Source organism: Otolemur garnettii, unplaced genomic scaffold (assembly GCF_000181295.1).
Source record: "Otolemur garnettii isolate 467f Iridium unplaced genomic scaffold, OtoGar3 scaffold00006, whole genome shotgun sequence".
In the NCBI taxonomy this organism is placed as follows: domain Eukaryota; kingdom Metazoa; phylum Chordata; class Mammalia; order Primates; family Galagidae; genus Otolemur; species Otolemur garnettii.
In genome coordinates this window covers 6,746,508-6,768,635 of record NW_003852401.1, presented here as the reverse complement: position 1 = coordinate 6,768,635, position 22,128 = coordinate 6,746,508, and the positions used below count along the sequence as shown (strand labels likewise).

The following is a 22,128-nucleotide window of genomic DNA, read 5'->3' as shown; positions in this document are numbered from 1 at the left end:
TTCTTAAGAATTTTATAGACTGAGGGGTATTTGCCATAATTTGTTGCACTGTGCACCTCTCCTTTGTTAAGACTTCTGGATTGAAAGGGTGGGGTCATTGTTTGTCCTTACCTAAATTTCAATATTTGGTTCAGTCTGGATGTTTAGGCATTAATTTTCACTTTTAAATGTTGTATTACAATATTATTTGTCTTTATTGTTCGGATTTATTGCCTCCTTAAATTTTGTGCTTGAAGGGACTACTTACTTCCCCTAATACCAGTCCAGGGAATGGTTTTTGAATTAATGTTGTCATTTTCTGTGGCTGAAAATAAAGGAATGTTCCATGTCCAATCATTTCCCCTCTTTCTCTCTGTGTGTATGTGTATATATATACATATATACACACATAGATCTTATATGTGAGTTTTTATGTTTACTATATTATTATGACATGTAAATGTAGTTCTGCATCACTTAACAACAGATAAGTTTTGAGAAATATGTCTTAGGCAATTGCATCCTTGTTGAAACTTAGCTTGTACTTACACCTAGATGCCACCATCCACTACTACAAAGCTAGGCTCTCTGACTTTGCCTATTCCTCCTGGGCTAGAAAAGTGTACGGCTTGTTGCTGTACTGAATACTGTAGGCAACTGCAACACAGTGGTGTGTATATGTGTATCTAAACACAGAAAAGATATAGAAAAATGTATTATAACCTTATGAACTGTCACTTATGTACTCCCTCATTGATAAAAATTTTAACTGAAGCCTTTGAAAGTAGTGGTTTGAAGCTTTCCAAATATGAGGCAAAGGATTATTTTATTTATCTATACTAGTCTTAGAGCACCTGCTTTCTGTCGAATACAACTTGCTGAGACAGTGGTTCCCTGGAAAGGGCTTCAAGTGAGCTATTAAGTTTTTATGTGCCAGGTAAATCAGAACCTGGGCTCTGCCTCCTCTACAGGCAGTCCACCCTCATAGAGTCTCCATCCAGGGGATGCCAATGTCCCTGGCCCTAAAGAGTGTCAGGGGGGCTGCAGTCAATGTTTGACTTGGTGGAGAAAAAGCTTGAGTTGGTAGAATATGGATTATACAGATGATTATGTTATTATATTGGTACTAAAAGGTAAATTTTGTTTACTTTGCTCAGATTCTTAGCCAGTAATTTGTAAACTTTATTTAATCTTTACAGTTTCCTTTTGTGACAACTGATCAAAGTGTCTCAATTTGGAGGGAGGAGGGGAGAGGAAAATCAGATGTCATGTAATTTCCCAAGAGTCATAAATATTTTCAAAAAATGGGGCATTCTTTTGCCCCTTAATTCCCCCTTCATTAGTTCAGTGCTTCTTAGCTGCACTGAGCTTCCAGTGTATAATCATAATCGCGTCTTGAATAGTCTATCTTACCTGCTCCCTGGAGGGCAGTCACCATCCTGTCTTACCCGTGATTCTACATTGCCAACCACATTTTCTGTCACATATCTGCAGCCAACACATATTTCATGACAGAATGAAGACAACTGTATGACTTAACCCTTGGTTGTCCGGTATTATTCCACTGTTGTGTGTAGACTGTGTCAGAATACATGAGCTCTAGCTATTGAAAAAATGGAAAAAGAAATCACATCAAGTGTGTTAGCCCTTTAAAAGGAATTGCAGAGAGGCGAGGCAACTTGTATTTTAGTACAATTTAAGAAGTGTCAAAATGGCATCCAGAATCAAACCTCCTATTACTCAAATTTAAAAAGAGACATAGATTGAGATTCAGAGAGGATGTTCTTTCAACACTGGTTGTCATGTGGATGAATACGTCCTATTAGACTGAGACTTCTCTCATTTTCTGAGTATGTTTAATTTCCATTGTCATAATACAAAAGAAGTGCTGAGGTCATGACATTATCTGAAGCCTGTGTATAGAAAGAGAAAGTGAACTGGAAACAAAATTGGGGAAGTATAAAAACTGAAATTCCTGGAGGAGTATCTCAGGCAAGCAGGTGATCAGGCAGCTGGGTAAAGACCACTGATGAAAAAACCCACAAGACTGTTGATGCTGCTGCTCTAGTAAGAACTAGAAGGAACCACCATTCTCTAATGCCATTTGTTTGCCAAAACCCTGAACTTTCCACCATGGAAAACCACCAACTCAGCCAGCAAACACGGAGCCACCAAGCAGACACATTAGGATTAGCAGCTCCAGATGGGCAGGTTGTGCTTAGTGCCAATGTCCTGTCTATAAAGGAGGCTGGAAATTTACATTGTGTGGCCTGCATTGATGAATTAATTTTCTGTTGATGGATAACTAAAAACTCAATGGCTTAAAACAAATAATGTTTATTACCTAACGTTTTTGTAGATCAAGAAGTCAACAGTACCTTCTGTGGGCTCAGAATCTCTCATGAGGTTGCAATCAAGATGTCTGCTGGGGCTGCAAACATCTGAAGGCTTTCTAAATCTTTTAGACCAACTGATAAACTCAACAATAAATGAGAGTGCTAATTCAACAGTTGGAAATAAAAAACATTCAATATTTGACATGAGAATAATTAAACCACCATCTCAATACATTTTGCTAAGCATGTATGATGAAGATATGCACCACTAATGTTTAAGACATTAATGAAGTACAAGATCAAAAATATCTTCCTTTAACAAAGAAATTCTAAAACTAGAATTATTCCTATTAAAATTAGGAAAAATTCATCTTGATTTCAACCAGAAAGAAAAGCTACTTGAACAGGAGACAAGAAGTAAACACCCACCTTAGCATATCAAGAACTAGAACTGACAAAGCTATAGGATCAAGAACAATGTGACATCAGTACTATGTTAAAAACAAACCCCCTCTGAAATAATACTGCCAAAAGGTCAAAATGTAAAAAAGATGGACATATTTGATCATGTTAAATTGAATAACTCTGCTCCCTTAAAAATGCCATAAACTGAGAAAAAAAGTATTTATAGTAAATAGGACAATTAAAGCAAAAGACAGGAATAAGTGATTCACATGTGAAAAATATACATACTCCATGAACAAATTTTAACTAGCAATTAATGTAAATTCAAACAGTAAAGTAACTAGAACTGCAAAGATTTCCTTTGAAATTGTCACTGAACATAATTCCATTGGAAGTGCATATTGGCATACTCCTGAAAATATCTTTTTAAAGCATTTAAAAAAGCTTACACTATTTGATTCAGATTTCATGTAACACTTGTCATAGGGTAGTAAATATGAGCAAAGTTTTATGTAAGAATATTAAATTTTGCTTCATTTGCAATGGTGAAAGATTTGTGGTAGATATCTAGGTATCTACAAATAAGGAAATGGAAAAAACATGGCATGTTCATGGAATGAACCACGGCAGACACTTAACACTTTCAAAGAATAGTAACTTGAAAATTAAGATGAAACTAAAGTCAGAAATTATGTTAACTTTGTTAGAAATAACTGTTGTTTACTGAATACTTCTCTGTGCATGTCTTGTACTAATACTTGACTATAATGTCTCCTAATAACTCTGATATAGATGGAATTATTAGTGACTACACCCAGCCTCGCAAATAAATGGGGAAACTGAAGCTTAGAGAAGTAAACTAATCCCAAGGTCTTTCACCAATTGTTAACAATTGGTTAAGCAGGGGATGCGGCATTGGTTTTAATTCTTTATGGTATACTTACGTAGTTTAAAATGTTTTGTGGGAGCATATTTTGTCTTTATGACAACAAAATAATTTTAATTACAAATATTTGAACATCATTGGATGTGTTTGCTTTGCAGGTGAACTGCAAAAATTCTCTTGTTAGTAAAAAGGAAAAATTACATCTGGATTTGTCTAAACAAAAATGAAAAAAATTTTTAATGCACATCCATTTGACAATTAGGAAAAATCTCTTACATTTAATTTTCTAACATACACAGATTTTAAAAACTGAGAAGTCATAGTGATAGAAGTCTCTGTTTGAAAGTTGGATCTGTTTCTTTTTATTGGCTAGCTTTTAGTTTGGGGCTTGGCTGATTTGAAAAATATTTGATATATGTCTGCGCATACAGATAAATGTGTGTGTAACAGAAGTAATCTTTGGTATGTGGAATCACAGTTACTTTTTGCTTACTTTTATTTTCCTACACTTTCTGTAATAGATAAAACTTATGTCATAAAAGTTAACATGTAAATTTTTGAATATTTTATCAGGAAAACTAAAGTCAAAAATGTTAATAGAATGCTTTATGTGCTTATAGTTTTTATCTTCTTTAAATGTTTTTCCAACCTGATTTTTCTAAAAAAAAAAAAAAAAAAATCAGCTTTTGAAAATAAATCTTCTCAGTCTATCATTTCAAAGCCACCTAAAATTTCTACCTCTATAAGGAAGAATTCCACGTTTAAGTGACAATAAGGTTGAGGATCTTGTAATCAAAATGTCTGGGACCAAGTGTTTCAGATTTTGGAAGTTTCTTAGGATTTTAAGAATATTTGCATATACAGGAGATGTCTTAGGGAGGGGACTCAAGTCTAAACACAAAATTCATTTATATTACATACCTTATACACATATAAAATAATTTTATAAAAGTTTTAATAATTTTGTGCATGAAACAAACTTTTGACTGCAACTATCACGTAAGGTCAGATGTAGAATTTTTCACTTGTGGCATGTCAGCCTTCACATAATTTTGGATTTTAGAGCATTTGGGATTTAAAGACAAGAGGTGCTCAATCTGTATGAGCACAGAATCAGTCAGCCATTTGTATGATTGCCAAGAGAGCGGTCAACTGCAGAAAATGGAAAATAATTTTATAAAAGTTTTAATAATTTTGTGCATGAAATGAACTTTGGACTGCAACTATCACATAAGGTCAGGTGTAGAATTTTTCACTTGTGGCATCATGTCAGCCTTCAAATAATTTTGGATTTAAAGACAAGAGGTGCTCCATCTGTATTAGCACAGAATCAGTCAGCCATTTGTATGATTGTCAAGAGAGCTGTCAACTGCAGAAAATGGGAAATTAAAAGGATCAGAGATGGGCTATGTGAGGCTGGAGGCAAGGGATGTATTAGAGTTAGTTTACCTGGCTAAGCAATTATATTAATTACAAAGCACTAAGGTCCGATACAATAGAAGATAGAAATCCTTTTTTCAACAAGAGAAAAAAAAAGGTATACAGAATAGAAAAGAAGCAGGGCTATACCACCTTGGCATATCAGGATTAGCACTGAAAAGTAATACACCAATACTACATAAAAAATAAAGAAATCCTAACAAAATTACCCCTAAAAGGTCAAAATACAAAAAAGACAAATATGACTTCAGAAATTAACTGAGTAGATTGAAAGAAAAAAACCAACAATGCAAACAAATGCCAGTTAAATTATATTTATTATATAAAGAGATTACATAACTTGATATGAAAAACAAAGCAACTCCAACAGGTATCACAAAGGCAAAGGACATGAATAGTTCTGATCAAAGAGGAAACACAACTACCCAAAATTACACAAATATTCACCTCATTAATATTCAAGAAAAGGATTGGGATGTCATTTCTTGTTATTCAATACAACAAAGTGTAACAGCAATTTCTACTTTTTCTAAATGTACTCAAATATGCTATTTTTAGTAATAAAACACTGAGTTGTTAGAAAAAACACAAAAAATATGAAAATTTCTGCCAATGCAGAAATCAAAAAATTAAAATGAATCTACACTTGTATGGGCAGTAAGGTTCAGATCCCTAGAAGCCAATCATTTGCCTTGGTTCCTGAGTTTTATCATGGGATTGTCAATAAAGAGAAAGTTGTTCCTGATTTACATCCTCACAATGTCCCAACTATAGGGATATACATATACTTTGTCATTATGGTATTTTTTTCTTCTGTTAGACAATCATTCTAGGAAAATACCTTTTTAGAATTACTCATTACAGAGGGCTCCTATAGTTCCATTTGCTGATAAGGTCCCATCAAATCTCCCCATGAGGTTCTCAATCAGTAAGGATACCCTTGGTATTACAGAGGCTGAAGATATACATTACCATTGCCTGCAAGACCAGGTTTTCTGCAACTGGCTTCTTAGGGAGTCTGAGGTTGGTCCCATCCTTAAAACAGGACCTTGAAAAATGGACATTTTTCTGACTGGATGCAGAAGAGAATCTATCAGTCTATCTCCTGCTGGCTCAGATCATAACCTTGAGGCAGATCACACAGCTCAGAATGCACATGGACTGGAGCAGCACCAGGGCAATCACCCCATATCACAAAATAATCACGTTAGGATGATCAAGTTGGGGGACTGAACTTAAAATTCTGTAATTTTATTCAGAATATTTTTCTTTTTTTTCATATCCCTAAACTTTACTGAACAAAAAGGTGAAAAAGAGAAGAGCCTAAATTTACTGAGCAAAAATAATTCTCTGAAACCAGACCTTTGCTGATCTGTGTAAAGGCAACTCTATATAAAACATTCTACAAGCAAAAAATGCAAGCTTCATTTAAAGTAACAATTTAACCAAATGACAAATTTAGTTTTCAACTTAATACGATGTAGCTCTAATTTATCTAAATTCAGTATGACTATTTAGACATTTATTCTCTGGCACAGGATTTCCATTTGAATAGCAAAAGCTGCTTTGTGGAAAGAAAACAATTTAAATTGAAAGACAATTTCACCACAGTTGAAGTGCCCATTTTAAAACTGCGTATATGTATGTATATACATAAGTATGTATATGTGTATACATGTATATTTTTACTACATGTTTTTTTCTCCTTTCTCTCTCTAGAGATATCAGATCCTGACTTAGTGCTACAACATTTTTTCTAGTTAATATTATTTCTACTATCTAAGAAACTTCACATATTCTGAATGCAACCACACAATCTAATTTGTTAACAGGAATGTCAGAAACTATGAAAAGAGGGAGGTAGCTAATAATACTTGGCAACCATTTATGTATTATTTTAGGTTGGAGCAGGTGGCCTCCCTTTGATGTTTTGCAGTCAAATATGAAAACATTCAACTCTTAAGCATAATGGACAAATTACCACCTACAGTTTGACTTATGTAACATCACAAAAAGACATCTAAACGTTTCTCTATATATCTTTTTCATTGATAAAACAGCTAACTATGTTGAATACATTTGTTAACCATTTGATAAACTCACTAAGTTACCAAACAAGACAAATAACATCAATTACCTTTTTTATCTAATAACTGTACCAATCATCACAAGAAGATACAAGTAAAGAGGAAGTCTGAGATCACCCATAATGTATTTCAATGTTATTTTATCTCAGACTTAAGAATGATCCGAAGGTGCAGAGAGAGGCGATTCTCTAGAAGGTGACCCCGGGTTTTCTTCAGGTGGAAAAACTGTGAGGGTACAAGCTCGAATGCCACCAAGAGATTCTGGAAGGTCAAAGACTTTATGCCACTCATCTTTTTCTGGATCATATTTCTGGACAATTTCTACCATACAACGATTATTCCAAGAATATCCACCAACAACGTAGATTTTATTTTCAAAGACAGCAACTCCAACATCACTTTGACCTCTTAACATAGCAGCAATTGGTGTCCACTGGTCAAGGGTTGGTGAATAGTATTCACAGCTTAGAACATCATCATAATCACTTGTTCCTCTGAAGTGATTGCCACCAATGACATAGAGCTTATCTCCAACTGTACACATGCAATGCAGACCTCTGACTGTAGTCATTGGTGCCTTCTGTGTCCATTTGTCTGTATCAGGGTCAAAACACATGAGCTCATTTTGGAAAGTGTCATGGGTAATTCCTCCTGAAATATACATTAAGCCTCCATACACTGTTCCAGCATGGCCGTAGTGTGGTTCACTCATTTTTGCAACATAGCTCCACTCATTCATTCTTGGGTTGTAACATTCCACCGTGGCCAGTTCACCAGCTGCACTGCGCCCACCAACTGCATACAAATGTCCTTTGAGGGCACTCAAGTGGAAGAATGTGCGCTTTTCATTTAATGATGCAACCTGCATCCACTTATTATATCGAGGATCAAATCTGAAAACTGTATCAACAGCAGTTTTTCCTTTTGTGTCATAATTACTTTGACCACCAACTACATAAAGAAAGTTTCCAATGACAGCAATGCCATGCTGGTAACGGGGAGCATCCATGGGGGCTAAAGATCTCCACTCTTGTGCTCTTTCATCATACATCCTTAATTCTTTACTGACAACCAACTGCTGCCTCAAAACTCCTCCTAATGTAACCAGGTGAGTAGAGTCAGATCTAATGGCAGTTCTATCTGACTGCATCACTGGCTGCATATATGGCATCATTTGGTAATTGCTAGCTTCTAAAAGCAAATTCACACAAGTATTGTCTGTTCTCATGAAATCTACTGTCTGCACGTAATTGATGAGGTCCTGTGGTGTCATCAATGGAAATCGAATATTCTTCATTAATTTTGCAGCATAATCCATCCGAGGGTCCTCCAACCTAAGCCAGCGACAGGCAGCTTTAAAGAGTTCAAGTTCAGTACAGTGCTTAAGACTATTACTGGAAAGCACAAAGGCAAGCCGTTCAAAAGGAAGTTTTAGAAACTCCCCAGTACTCAGTAAAGCAGGAAAGTTCTTCAGGATGAAATTATTAACATATTTATCCACTTCTATAAGGTTGTAGGTGTTAGCAATTCGTCCAACCTCAACACAGTTATCCAAAGAGACTCCTGATATAAGAAATACTTTACAAAAGTCCAGAACAGGTAAAATTTGCAAAAAGCTGGCGGCTTCAAGTGTGTCCTGAAGATTGTCCATATTTAGAGAAAGTTTTGCAGTATAAATAAAATCAATGATTTTCTTTAGACCAACTTTGTTCACCCCATGAAGCTTAATGCACATTAAATCTTGTTCTTTCATTCCACCTGTGAACATGGCCTTGAAATAATCACTAGCAGACGCCATCATAGCTCTGTGAACAGGGAAAATTTCATCTCCATCGCCAGGTACCAGAGTCACATCACAAAGCAATCCTTCTATTCTAAGCTGATCAAAACCTTGCAATACCACCGAACTGTGAGTATTGCTGGTAAAAAAGCGTGTGGTTCCTGTCTTGCAAGGCTGCAGATGGGAAGAGACGCCCATTTCGCCGTTACCCAGAGACACTTTCATGGGAAAGCCTTCCTTTTGCACAGAGGTGTAAGCCAAAGAAAGAGGCTCCAACCCGAAAGTTCTACTGGAAACTAGGTGTCCAAAGAGCAGGAGAGCTCGCGTTCCTTATCAAGAGCAGTCACTGTGGCACCCTCAGAACACACAGTCACCCACCGATAATAATCGTTCTCTACGAGGACCACAAATGGCTGTGGACCTCAAATCTGATTATTATGCAGATGATTCATCACCTGAAGGCAGTTAAATGACCCGGTTCACCTCGTCCCGCCGGCTTGCGAGGCCGCTCCTGCAGCAGTTCCGCTTCAGGCCAAGGCGGTGGGGGGAGGGCACCGCCACGTACTGCGGCTCCGCTGCTCCCTAGGCCGCGAGTCACGGCACCTCAGCGAGCGGCTCACTGCACCTTCCGACGTCACTGGAGCGTTGCGGCGGCCACCGGCCTGTCTTCGAGCAAGGGCCTGGAACACCGGCCTGGGCCTGGAACACGGGCCTAGCCCCGGACGCCGAGCCGGTCCTTCCGGAAAGGCCTAGTCCCAGGATCCCCCGGGCTAGGAGCGGCCACAGCAGGTACTGCGGCTGCGCGGCCTGCAGAGCTTGTCAGTGGGCGGGCGTGTGGGGGAGGGGTCGCGGGACGGGGAGGAAGTGAGCCGGGCGGGGAGGGCCGAGATTGCGGAAGCCGAGTTGTTTGGGGTGGGCGCCCCCTGGGGTTCTTAGGGTGGCGGTGTTTGTGGGACTAAATTAGACCAGAGTGGGTGACCCAGGTAGTATGCGTGTGTTTTCCTGCACTTCTGGTATAAAACTGTTCGCGGTGTCTGAGCTTTTCTTTCCACAAAACCGATACTTTAAAAAAAAGGGTTTACACTTCCTGGCTTGTCTTTTGAGTAACAATCAAATGCAGCTTTTGTATAAATTGTAAGAGGATCTGGTAAAAGACAGAAGGAGGATGCTTTTTTTTTTTTCTATAAAGCACTTAATTTTTATCTCACACAATTTAATAAACCCCTCAGGTACAATTTGGTTCATATTCTGTATTCAAAACACACAGTATTTGTCTACCAAGTTTGTACCTATACTATGATAAATGATAAATTCTGAATTTTTGGCTCACGGTGATATCATAAATAATTTTTTCGTGCTTTTATTTTCTGCAATTTCTAAATGATTACACACTTTTTCAATAACTCTACATAGTTTGCCCATTATTTCTGAATATATACCTTCTTGTCTCCATTGTTTTATAGCATCTGTAATAAACTTAACAGAATCTGGACACAAAAGTTTGCTCTGTTTGGGATAATATTTAACAGACTATGGATTCAAGATGATATTTCCAAAATACTGTCATCAACGATGTTTGCGCATTTCCCCTCTGCTCATTTTTCTCTTTATGGGTATTTTATTAACTCAAATTTCTATAATTACTAGTAAATTTAAATTTTAACATATAAGCAAATTTCTTCCAGCATTTTCCAAAGTTTGAAATTACTGTCATCTTCTGAATCCATCCAAAGTTTCAAATGCATATGCAAGCTAAGAATATAGTTAAGAATATAGTTATATTCTTTTATTACATTCTTCTAATTTTTATATAAAAGCTAGCATACCATATTCATTGTTCTGCATCTTTCCTTTTCACCTCCTCAAGATATCCTCAAATTTTTATGATATATATAGAGCTTCTTTATATTTTAAATAATTCAGTTGTTGCCCACTGAGTGAGTATATCATAAATTATTTAATCAGTCCCTCCTGATAGACATTTAATGTTTTCTTTTTTTTTTTTTCCTGTTGTTTGTGATGGATGGTCTTCCATGAGATGCTTCTGCAGGTTGTCAATCTGTACAACTCAAGAGGCTGGTTGGAATGAGACTAGCCTGTATAAACTCTTTACTGGACTTTATCAGCTTTGGGAAATTCAAGAAACTTGCTTGGTGCCGGAGTTGGGCTATTAGAAGGACTCTTTGAGCAGTGACAGGTCCAACTTGGCTGTGGAGAGGTACTTCCAGGGAATTGGTCTCTATCTGGAAAAGAACAGCATTGCTGTGCTTGGGAAGTCAGAGTAAGAAATCATGAGGTACTTCTCTTTGTCATCAAACTTGCAAGAAAAATTAATAGCTAAGGAACAGACCTGTTCTCTCAATGAAATTATTATTAGGGACAGTTATTCTTCATCATACTCTTGCATGTTTAGTTATTTCAAAAGACTATTTTTTCTGCCTTCATCATGAAATAAACTGAATCAAATTTGTCACCACTCCTGTTGGTAATGGTAAGCAACTCTATGTTAAAGCATATAGCTGTTAGGAACCTTAACCCATTGTAGATGACATTATTAATTCATTTACTTACATAATTAACTATATCAATTCTACAATATTTATTGTATTTCAGTATTTCTGCTTCTATGATATTTTCACCTACACATTGTGGTAATTACATAGAAAGTGTTTACCTTTATATTTTTAAATTATTTTCTTTATTATTTAAAGTTTTATTTTCAGATCTTTTTGCATTATTTTTAATAAATTGATCCCAAAGCTGATTTGGCAACCTTAAGAGAAGAATGGAAGTTCAGTTCATTATTCATCTAGTTCAAGCTATATGTAACAATTGATGTATGACTATCTTCAGGGTAAAAAGAGAGCTTCAGTTTGCTTGAAATTTTTCTTTTTCCTGGAAAAAGACATAAAAGTATTAATTAGTTAATTAATTTCAACTGCATTTTAAGCTAACACCATGTGCAAAAGAAAGGTGGCTTCTATCACCAGAAATTGGAGACTTGACAGCTGGAGGACATGCACAACTCTGGAATTTGCAGAGTGCTATGGCTGTATATGGTAATCTGAGAGCTGGGATATATTTGGTACCCAAATGCCTAGGGATAAGTGAAGCTGGTAGAAATAGAGAATGAGAAGATGATTAAAAATTGAAGTAGTTGGAGACCTTCATATTTTAATGCAGGAAAGAGAACAAGGAACCTGAGAAAGGCATTGGGATGGAATGATAGCATAATAGGAGGTCAGCCAGGAGAAAACAGTGATAAAGAGTGTTGTTTAAGGGAAGAACTGTGTTTAAAGGACAGTGTTTTACATTAAGGCAAAGGGAGAGCTGGCTTGACAGAAGTTATTCTGCAGAATCTAGACTGGAGTATACTGACTAAGGGTACGTAAGAAAAAAGGCATTGGACAAAGTGGACAGAAACTTCTTTTGAGTTTATCTGTGAAGAGAGAAAGAAAAAAGAGCAGTACCTGGAGAAAAATGTGTGGTCATATTGTTGAAATGAATTTTTTAACCTTTTTACAAACTTCTTAAGGACTGATTTCAGAGAATGGATGTAGTGACACGAAGTATATAAAATTAATATTTATTTAATTGGCTAATAAGCTAAAATGTTTATATAACTGCCTAATAAGCTAAAATTTTCAGGCATCTTTGTATAACATTTTTAAAAATACATTGGGCTAGAATGTTTTTCCGTTTGCTTTGCTATTTTTAATTCTTTTTATTTACATTTCATTTTATGACATTAACTCTATTTTTTGTATTGTTCTTATGAATTATGCTTTTCTACTTCCATAATTCTTAAAAGATTATAAAACCCTTTATGCAGATGTTAACCGTATTCCTATGATGAGTTGAGTAGGCAGAAGTAATCCTCTTTCAATGCTGGATACTTAGAGCACTAATTATTCTGTATTAAAAATCAGTGATCTGTTCCTGTTCTGTTCTATCCCAGGAAGATAAGAGTCCCTAAAGGAGAAGATTTTGCCATGAAGTGTTGTCCAAAGGGGTCTGACAATTAAGTTTGTGAACTTGCCACCATGCATGTACATTGGCAGCACTGTACAAACACTTTGGTAAGGTTTCACCACTGTGGTATATCAGTGTCTTAAAACTGTGTTCTTGTTAACGTAGTATTCCAATGTCTTGCTGAGTGGCATTGTGCGTTCTTGTGAGCTGTATAATCGTAGCTCTGATGGTCATTCTATAAAAAGAGTTCCAAATTTGAAGGGTAGATGAGGCACTGGCATCAGTGCACAGCTCCCAAGGTTCGTACTTCGAAGGTGACTGTAGTGATGTTCAGCAATGAGGTATGTAGCACTTTTTCTAGGATGAGTTTGTGAACTTAATTGTCAGACCTAGTTTATACTATTTAATAATAATAAAATAAATAATAATTTTTTGTTATTAAGCAAGAAATGTTCGATTTTCTTAAGTACTAAGTTTGACAGTTAATACCTCTGACATTTTACTTTGTTGATGCCCTCTATTTTTTGTATTGTTTTCTTTTTGGTGGGGGAGGTTATTGTGAAAGTACATCCACATTCTTTCAAATGAAAATTTTGGCTGGTGATTATCTTTCAAAATTTTTTTAAAACAATTTTTGCGAAACCTTGGGTAAGTCAAAAATTTGTGTTATTTTGGAATATGAGTTCCTTTGTGGACCCAAAGGACCCCAATAGTGCAGACTATTTGAAATAATATAAATGAACTGTTTCGGGAGGATATGGCTAATGAAGGCACAGTACGTCAATGGTTTGAGAAGTTTTGCTCTGGTGATTTTAATCTTGAAAATGAGCCACACGGGCAACCTGAGACCAATGTGTACAATGACGAGGTGACAGCTGTAGTGGAAACGAATCCAATCCAGCCTGTGTGAATTAGCAGTAAGGTTTGAAGTTACTACTCCAACAATATTGGATGATTTGAAACAAATTGGTAAGGAAAAGAAGCTGGATAGACGGGTTCTGCATGAATTAAATGAGCATCAAAAGAGAAATAGTCTTCAAGCCTGCTGTTCTTTCCTACCACAACATAAAAGTGAACATTTCTATACCATATTGTTACGTACAATGAAAAATGGTCCTATTTGATAATCACAAGTGTTCAGCACAATTGCTGAATAAAGATGAAATGCCAAAACACCCTGTAAAACTGAATATTCATCATTCAAGTCCCTTCTTCTTTGTTAAAGAGGTCTTCCAGCAGCCAGTGAAGTCCAGTGCAGAGTTTGACCAGCAGGGTCATGTTCCAGGCAGCAGAGGAGCACGGAGGAGTACTCTGTGTGGGAAAGGTGGAAGGTCTACTGCAGCATCTTGTGGAGAGAGACATGGCCTGGGCCTTTTGCAACTGTCTGCCATCTCCCATCTTCCAGGGGAATCTGAAGTTATATCTGTCTTTCAGACACAGGAAGGGAAGAGTCTCCTCATTTGGCCCAGAATCATGAAGGTTTTCCTGGCAACTAGTTCATGGTTGTGAGACAGGTCACAGCCCATCATTAAAATCATCAATATTAATGGGCAATTGGGGATCTTGAGATAGCTAGTGGCCTGAATGAAGTGTGTGTCTGTGTGAGTCTTGGCCTCTAACATCACTGAAGACCTTTACATGCTTGTCTCGTAAGTAGAGAACATAGTGCTATTCATTTTCTGAATGCTCCTATGTATGCATTTTTTCTTTGCTTCCTTTTGTGTTGCCTCTAAAACTGAATAGAGGGCATCAGCAATTTATATGATTCCATTAATTCTCTTAACTAAGTTTAATTTTGCTAAGAAACTTCTGATGTCCTAACATAGATTCAAATCTTTAAAACGAGAAAGGTGTTTGTATTAAAGTCAAACCAACATAGTGTTCCTTTTCTTACTAAGAACAAGATTTTACCTCTGACTGGGCTCTTTCCTTGCTTTATTTTGCGTACCAGGCTCCAAATTTGTCCTCTTGAGAAAGGATTTATTAGACCTGTTTAGCAAGTAACCTTTTTAAGAGAAAGCGCTATATCTTGTTCATTATTTTATCATTATCACAGAGCTCATAGTGATGATTGAAGATGTAATTATTAATAAATAATATTCTCAGATTTTCCCTGACAAAGGAAAACTTTCAAATATGGCCCTGTGGCTGAACTTCACCAATGCCTCATGTCCAGGATTGTTACAGAAGTTTTCCATGTTTCATTGATTTTTTTATTAGTGACTCCAAAATCACTTACTATCTTATGTTTTCAGGTGCATGTGGTGTGCCAGTTTGAATTAAGACCCACAGCATTTTATCTTTCCCCAGCATCACTTCACCTCCCAGGTGAGATAGCATACCTTTAACCATTTGCTCTGGCTAACAGAGTCTCCAGTTTTCTAATTCAACCCTTGCTAACTCATTATTGGGCTGGCATGAGTCTACTCATTACAACTTAGAAATTTGGGTACACCTTCATTGGAGAGTGGTTGGTTTTGTTTTCAATCAACTGCTGAAGATCCCAGAGTGTTTCTATGACTGAACTAGGTTGTCAGCAGCAGCTCTCTCTTCTTTTAATCTGATACAAAGGTGTTTAATACTTCCATAGCCTCCAGGTGACAGGAGCAAAAATTCAATATGTGTGCATGTGGGCAAGGAGTTGTGTAAAATATCCTATTTAAATTTTTACCTTAACTAGGAAAAGAAATTTTATCAAATGTTGATTTCCATATTGAATTCAATTCATTAAACTTTTCAATACTTTTTATGCTTTACATTTCTTTTTTTTTTTCTTTTTTTATGCTTTACATTTCTAAGCTGGCCACAAGATATTTCATCCTGATTTTGCTCCCATCGGAAGATTACGCTGAAGTAACTACTAACTGTCCTTAGATCATTCACTCATGAATTTCTGTTGAGCTTTTTAGTTTATCATTCTCCATCTCAAAGTGTTAAGTGTGGGTCAATGAAGCCAAACTTACTATTTTGGATAAAATTAGCCTGCTTCCTTTTACTAGTTTTGAAATTTGTATACATTCTTTTAAATTTAATATTTTCCTGGTCAATTATTTTATGGCTGCTTCTGAATTACTTTCAATTTTACCTTGAGGTAAATACCAAAATATGGAAGTAAATATAAAGATTCAGTACCATTATTTTCCATAGTTTTCAATGTGTCATTTTTTTTCCTTTTTTCATTAAACATTCATAGAAAACCATCATTATACTTGAATAAGTTGAAGCAAAAGGAAATAAAAATCAAGTCTGAATATGATGAAAGGAAAGTGATTCCCCAGGTCAAAAAATGACAATGGGTGTTTTTCTTTTCTTTTATTGACTTTTCCACCTACTCCAATCTGGTTTCTGCTCATTAATTCTACTAAGCCAGCTTCACTAAAGTTGCTGATAACAACTCTTTTCCCACTAGAGTAGATGATTTCAACCTACAGAGCAGTTTACTGGCATTCAACATAGTATTAATCCAAATAATGATAAATGATCATTGGAAATAATATGTCATGATTTAAGATAAATAAAATGTAAAACATTAATATGATTTATCAATACATAAAATCCATATAAATGACCTATAATTTTATATATCTATAATATGTATATTTCCAAAAGAGTAAACTATGACAATATAATATACATTTTCTTCCAGATCCTACTCTATTTCTCTCCTTAACTTCAGAAGACAAAATTCTCAAAATTATTTTCTAGATATATTGTCACTAACTTTTTCTCCTATTTTCCCTACCATGCATATTGATACGGTTTCTGCTGATTAATTCTACCAAAACAGCTCCTACTAAAACCACCAATGCCCATTGTAGCAGTCAATTTCAATCTACAGTTTGCATGAATGTATCAATTCTATTTCTAAACAGTTTAGTTCTTTAAATATCCTCTCATCACCATTTTCTCTTATCCTTCTAGTATATGGCCATTCCAACTAGTTTCATTTATGTCTTTTCCCTTGGGTGATGCCTGTGGCTGAAAGGAGTAGGGTGCTGGCCCCATATGCCGAGGTTGCAGGTTCAAACCCAGCCCCGGCTAAAAACTGCCAAAAAAAAAGGGGGTCTTTTCCCTCCCTTTAAAGTTAAAGTTTGCAGGGATAAGTTTTAAGTCCTATTTTTACTCTGTAAACTCTTCCCATATAACCACTTCTGTTCATAGTTTTGTTTGAAAATTGCAGACTCAAATATTGAATTATCAGTGGACATTTGCAGTTAATTTTGTGTCCCTCAACTGTAGAGTATATATCTACTACTTTTGTTTTTATTTCCCTATCTCCCTCACTCTAGCTTCTACTAAAGGAATATTACTGGTTTTCTTTTTCGTTACTATATTATTTATCTTAACATATATTAATTAAGTATGGTTATAGTTTTTAGGTTCTTTCCTGACAAAATTCAAAGTTATAAGAGGGAAGAAGCTATATTTTTATGGTTACCTCCATATCCTGAGGACAACATACAACCTAAAACAAAGAACTTCATTTTGAACTGTTCTTATAACTTAAATATAATGATGGGTAAATGAGTTATACCATTTTTTCTTTGATCAGGTTTTACAGTCAGACTTGGTATTTCTTTTTAAAGGAATGGACAAATACAACAACTATTTTTATAAAATTTAATAAACAAAAACAAAATAATAATTTGAATAAATATAAAGAAAATTTTTGTTATATTAACTACAATACAAAAGTATGGATGATATTGCATGGACAAAATTTAAATCTTACAAATAGTTTAATAAATAACATTTAAATAAATAGATATATAGATACATTGGCATGGTCATCTGTAAGGGAACAGAACCTGTAGAACTGAACACAATGTTGCTTATTACTCCTGAAAATACTTAAAAAATCAAAATCTATGTCATGATTATAGCAGACATGAGAGTCTTTTAAATAGCAGAACTCATGAATGTGTAAGATGGTGCATCAGTCAATCAAAAGATTCCATGTTGAACTGTCCTCATTCCTCTCTCCTTATTCTTTCTTGCAAGCTTGTTGATGAAGAGAAGGATCTCAGGATTTCTGCTCTGACCACCTCCCAGGCACAAGGGCTGTATTTCTTCTCTTTCAGGTAGAGAGCGATCCTTTGGAAGTAGCTCCTTATGGCCAGCGTGGAGTCCTGGTTCATCAGGGCAGCCTCTTCCACTCCCACCTCCTGCATCAGGCAGGCTTCCAGCTCATTCAGCTGCTGATAGAGGCCACTGCGGAACTGGTCCAGGAGGGTCTTATTCCAAACCTCAGATGAATCATTTGTACTGAAGAGGTTGAAGATCTGCTGGGTCATCTCATGGAGGACAGAGATGGCTTGAGCTTTCTGGAGCTGGTTGCCATCAAACTCCTTCTGGGGGAATCTGAAGTCATGTCTGTCCTTCAGGCAGGAGAAAGGAGAGATTCTCCTCATTTGTGCCAGGAGAATCAAGGGCCTCCTGTTGCCCAGGCTGTGGGACTGAGGCAGATCACAGCCCAGAGAGTAGATGGACGTGCTGCTGAGCACCACCAGGGCCGTCAGAACGGAGAAGGGCAAGGCCATTGTGGATATTGAAGATGCTGCTGGGCTGGCTGAGACAAGTGACCCTGAACCTTTGTCTCTAGGTTCTCTGAAGAGCTTGCCTTTCGCATGGGCCTTAAATAGGGAACATTGTAGTTTCCATTTTCTGGATTTCCTCACATTTCCACTTCTGTTTTTGCTTTCCTTTAGGCACATAATCTTTTTGTTTTCATTATTGTCTCCCTTTTCTTTCTCCTAGAACCTTTATATAAATTTTTTCTTAGTTAAAACCCCTATTACATTTTAATAGCAGATATACTATGTGCTTATTCATATACCCTATGTATATATCTGAAGATAAAACAAAAAAGTATAAAGTTTACTTTTTATTTATTGCAGGGTAAAAAATGGTAAAAAATTTGAATCTAAAAGTTCTATGAACATCTAACTTAAAAAAGTGAAATTAGTTTCTTCACAATGCTTTTTAGAGTACTTAATATTTAATTTTCCTTCATATGAGAAAATTATTTTCAACTTCAGTAGTTGCTAGATATAGCCAAAGAGTGTCAAGGTTTCTTTTAAGCACTCTATATATTAATTAATGTGTTCAAAAACTATTAAAATTAAATGGTAAAATATAAACTATTTGCATTTAATTCTCAAAGGACACATCATGCTCCCTTCCTCATGATTTGAAGAACCAATAATTTATTTTGTTTTGTTTTAAGATAGGGTCTCTCACCACAGAATGCAGTGGTATCATCAGAGCTCACTGGAATCTCAAACTCTTGGGCTCTAGCGATCCTCTTGCCTCAGGCTCCAGAGTAGCTGGAAATATAGCCATGAACCAACACACCCAGCTAATTTTTCTATTTTTTGTACAGATGGAGTATCACTCTTGCTCAAGCTGGTCTCAAACTCTTGAGCTCAAGCAATCCTCCCACCGTAGCCTCCCAAAATTCTAGGATTACAGGTATGTAATACTGTTATAACATATCAGTTCTTCTAGATTAATCTGTAGATTCAAAGCAATCCTAATCAAAACCCCAGCCCAGTTAGGTTTTTGTTGTTTTTTTAAAAACATTAATACTGATTCTTAACTTTACATGGAAAACAAGGACTTAGAATAACCAACAGATACTAAAGAAGAAAAAAATTGAAGGTCTACCGCAACCTTATTTCAAAATTCATTTTAAAAGTATGGTAATTAAGAGAGTGTGATATAGATGAAGTGATACAGAATTAAGAACCCAGAGATAGGGCCATGCAAATATGGTCAACTTTTACAAAAGAGCAAAGGCAATTCAATGAAGAAACAGTCTTCTAAAAATAAAAAATGGTGCTGGAACAATTGTATATTAGTATAGTAACAAAGAATGAGCTTCGATACACGCTTCTTAATTCACACAAAATTTAACTCAAAATAGTTTATAGACTTAAATGGAAATTCCTGTAGAAGTAATCATAGAATAAAGTATTCATGAATTTTTTTTGATGATGAGTTTTTATGTAGAGTGCCAAAAGCATAATGCTACCAATGAAAGAAAAAAACTGATCATGTAGACATTATTAAAATTAAGATACTACAGCCAAGAACACAGTAAATAAAGCAAGCAGACAGCCCTCAGAATGGGAGAAGATATTTGCAGGTTATGTCTCCAACAAAGGTTTAATAAACAGACTCCATAGAGAACTCAAACATATTAGCAAGAAAAGAACAAGTGATCCCATCTCAGGTAGGAAAGGGACTTAAAAAGAAATTTCTCTAAAGAAGATAGGTGCATGGCCTACAGATATATGAAAAAATGCTCACCATCCTTAATCATCAGAGAAATGCAAATTAAAACTACTTTGAAATAACACCTAACTCCAGTAAGATTAGTCCATATCACAAAATCCCAAAACCAGAGATGTTGGCATGGATATGGAGAAAAGGGAACACTTCTACACTGCTGGTGGGAATGCAAATTAATTCGTTCCTTTTGGAAAGACATCTGGAGAACACTTAGAGAACTAAAAATAGACCTGCCATTTGATCCTAAATTCCCTTATTAGGTATATTATCCAGAAGACCAAAATCACATTACAAAAAAGGTATTTGTACCAGAATGTTTATTGCAGCCCAGTTCATAATTGCTAGGTCATGGAAGAAGCCCAATTGCCCATTGACCTACGAATGGATCAATATATTGTGGTATATGTACACCATGGAATATTATGCAGCCCTAAAGAAAGATGGAGACTTTACCTCCTTCATGTTTACATGGATGGAGCTGAAAAATGTTCTTAGCAAAGTATCTCAAGAATGGAAGAAAAAGTATCCAATGTACACAGCTGTATTATGAAACTAATTTATAGCTGTCATAGGAAAGCTATAACCTAATTATAGCCTTAGAATATGGGAGGAAAGGAGGAGGGTGGATGGGCAGAGGGAGGGTGATTGGTGGGGTCACCTCTGTGGTTTATCTTACAAGGGTACAAGTCAATCTTTCTAAAAGCAGAGTATGAATGTCTTAACACAATAAGAAAATGACATGAAGGGTATGTTAACCAGTTTGATGAGAGTATTTCAAATTGTACGTGAAAACACCACACGTACACGTACCCCTGATTGCATTAATGTACACAGCTATGATTTAATTAAAAAAAAAATTAAGATACTTGGATGGTGCCTGTGGCTCAAAGGAGTAGGGCACTGGCCCCATATGCTGGAGGTGGCGGGTTCAAACCCAGCCCTGGCCAAAAACTGCAACAACAAAAAAAGATACTCTACTCTAAAATGTGTTGTTAAGGGAATACAAAGACAAACCACAGACTCAGAAAATATATTTGCAAAATACATATCAATAAAAGGTCTTGTATCCAAAATATTCAGAGACACATAAAACTCTATAGTAAGAAGACAAACTCCAATTCAAAATGAGTAAGGACCCTAATACACATGTAACCAAAGAAGATATACAAATAAGAATTGATACTTTAATAAAAATTAGCATTCAAAAAGACTCACATCATCCGTAATTAGGGAAACACAGATTAGAACAACAAGGATGCTATAACATACATATTAGAATGGCTCAAATTAAAAGAACCCTTCTAATAGTAGGTGGTGATGAGAATTCAGAGCAATGGAAATTCTCATCCATTGATGGTGGGAATGCAAAAAGGTTCAGCCACTTTGGAAGACACTTGGGTAGATTATTTCAAAGCTACACATAGTCTAATTGTAGAATCCAATATTCAAACTCTAGGTGTTTACTCAACTGGTTGGAATAATTATATCCACAGAAAAAAACAGCATGCCAATATTTATGCATAGTCATCAAAAACTGGAAGGAACCAAAATGACCTACCATAGGTAAGTGGATAACCCAGACAGTGATACTTTCATGTAATGTATATTATTCAGTGATAAAAAGGAATAAGCCATAAAGCCAGGCAATAAAATGGATGCATCTTAAGTGCATGTTGCTAAGTGAAAGAAACCTATGCAAAAAACTCTTCATAGTGTATGATTCTGTTTATATGGCATTCGGGAAAAGCCAAAACCGGAGAGATAGTAAACAAATTATGGTTTTCAGGAGTTCAAAGTGGGTGCCGAAGGTGAACCATTCTCTGTGATACTTGAATGACTGATAATCCCAATATGCATTTATCAAAACCCAAATAATTTTATCTTAGTATGCAAATATTGATGCAAGCAGATTTAATGTGAGAAAAATCTAAAAAATCATTAGGAGGATCA

At 35.9% G+C, this 22,128-nt stretch overlaps 2 protein-coding genes across 2 annotated transcripts; both read right to left on the bottom strand.

Annotated features, from left to right (window-relative positions):
• Positions 1-5,758: 5,758 nt before the first annotated feature.
• On the bottom strand, positions 5,759-9,665 carry KLHL9 (kelch like family member 9). Its single transcript, XM_003782853.3, has one exon. The coding sequence runs from the start codon at positions 9,136-9,138 to the stop codon at positions 7,285-7,287; it is 1,854 nt and encodes a 617-aa protein (XP_003782901.1). The 5' UTR covers positions 9,139-9,665; the 3' UTR covers positions 5,759-7,284.
• An 8,190-nt stretch (positions 9,666-17,855) lies between these two features.
• Positions 17,856-18,425, bottom strand: LOC100957574 (interferon alpha-5-like). The gene has a single exon (XM_003782852.1). It carries the CDS (start codon positions 18,423-18,425, stop codon positions 17,856-17,858), a length of 570 nt encoding a protein of 189 aa, XP_003782900.1.
• Between the last annotated feature and the right edge of the window lie 3,703 nt (positions 18,426-22,128).

Coding starts and splice junctions, on each gene's coding strand:
- KLHL9 (XM_003782853.3), bottom strand. CDS start 9,138: ATGAAAGTGTCTCTGGGTAACGGCGAAATGGGCGTCTCTTCCCATCTG.
- LOC100957574 (XM_003782852.1), bottom strand. CDS start 18,425: ATGGCCTTGCCCTTCTCCGTTCTGACGGCCCTGGTGGTGCTCAGCAGC.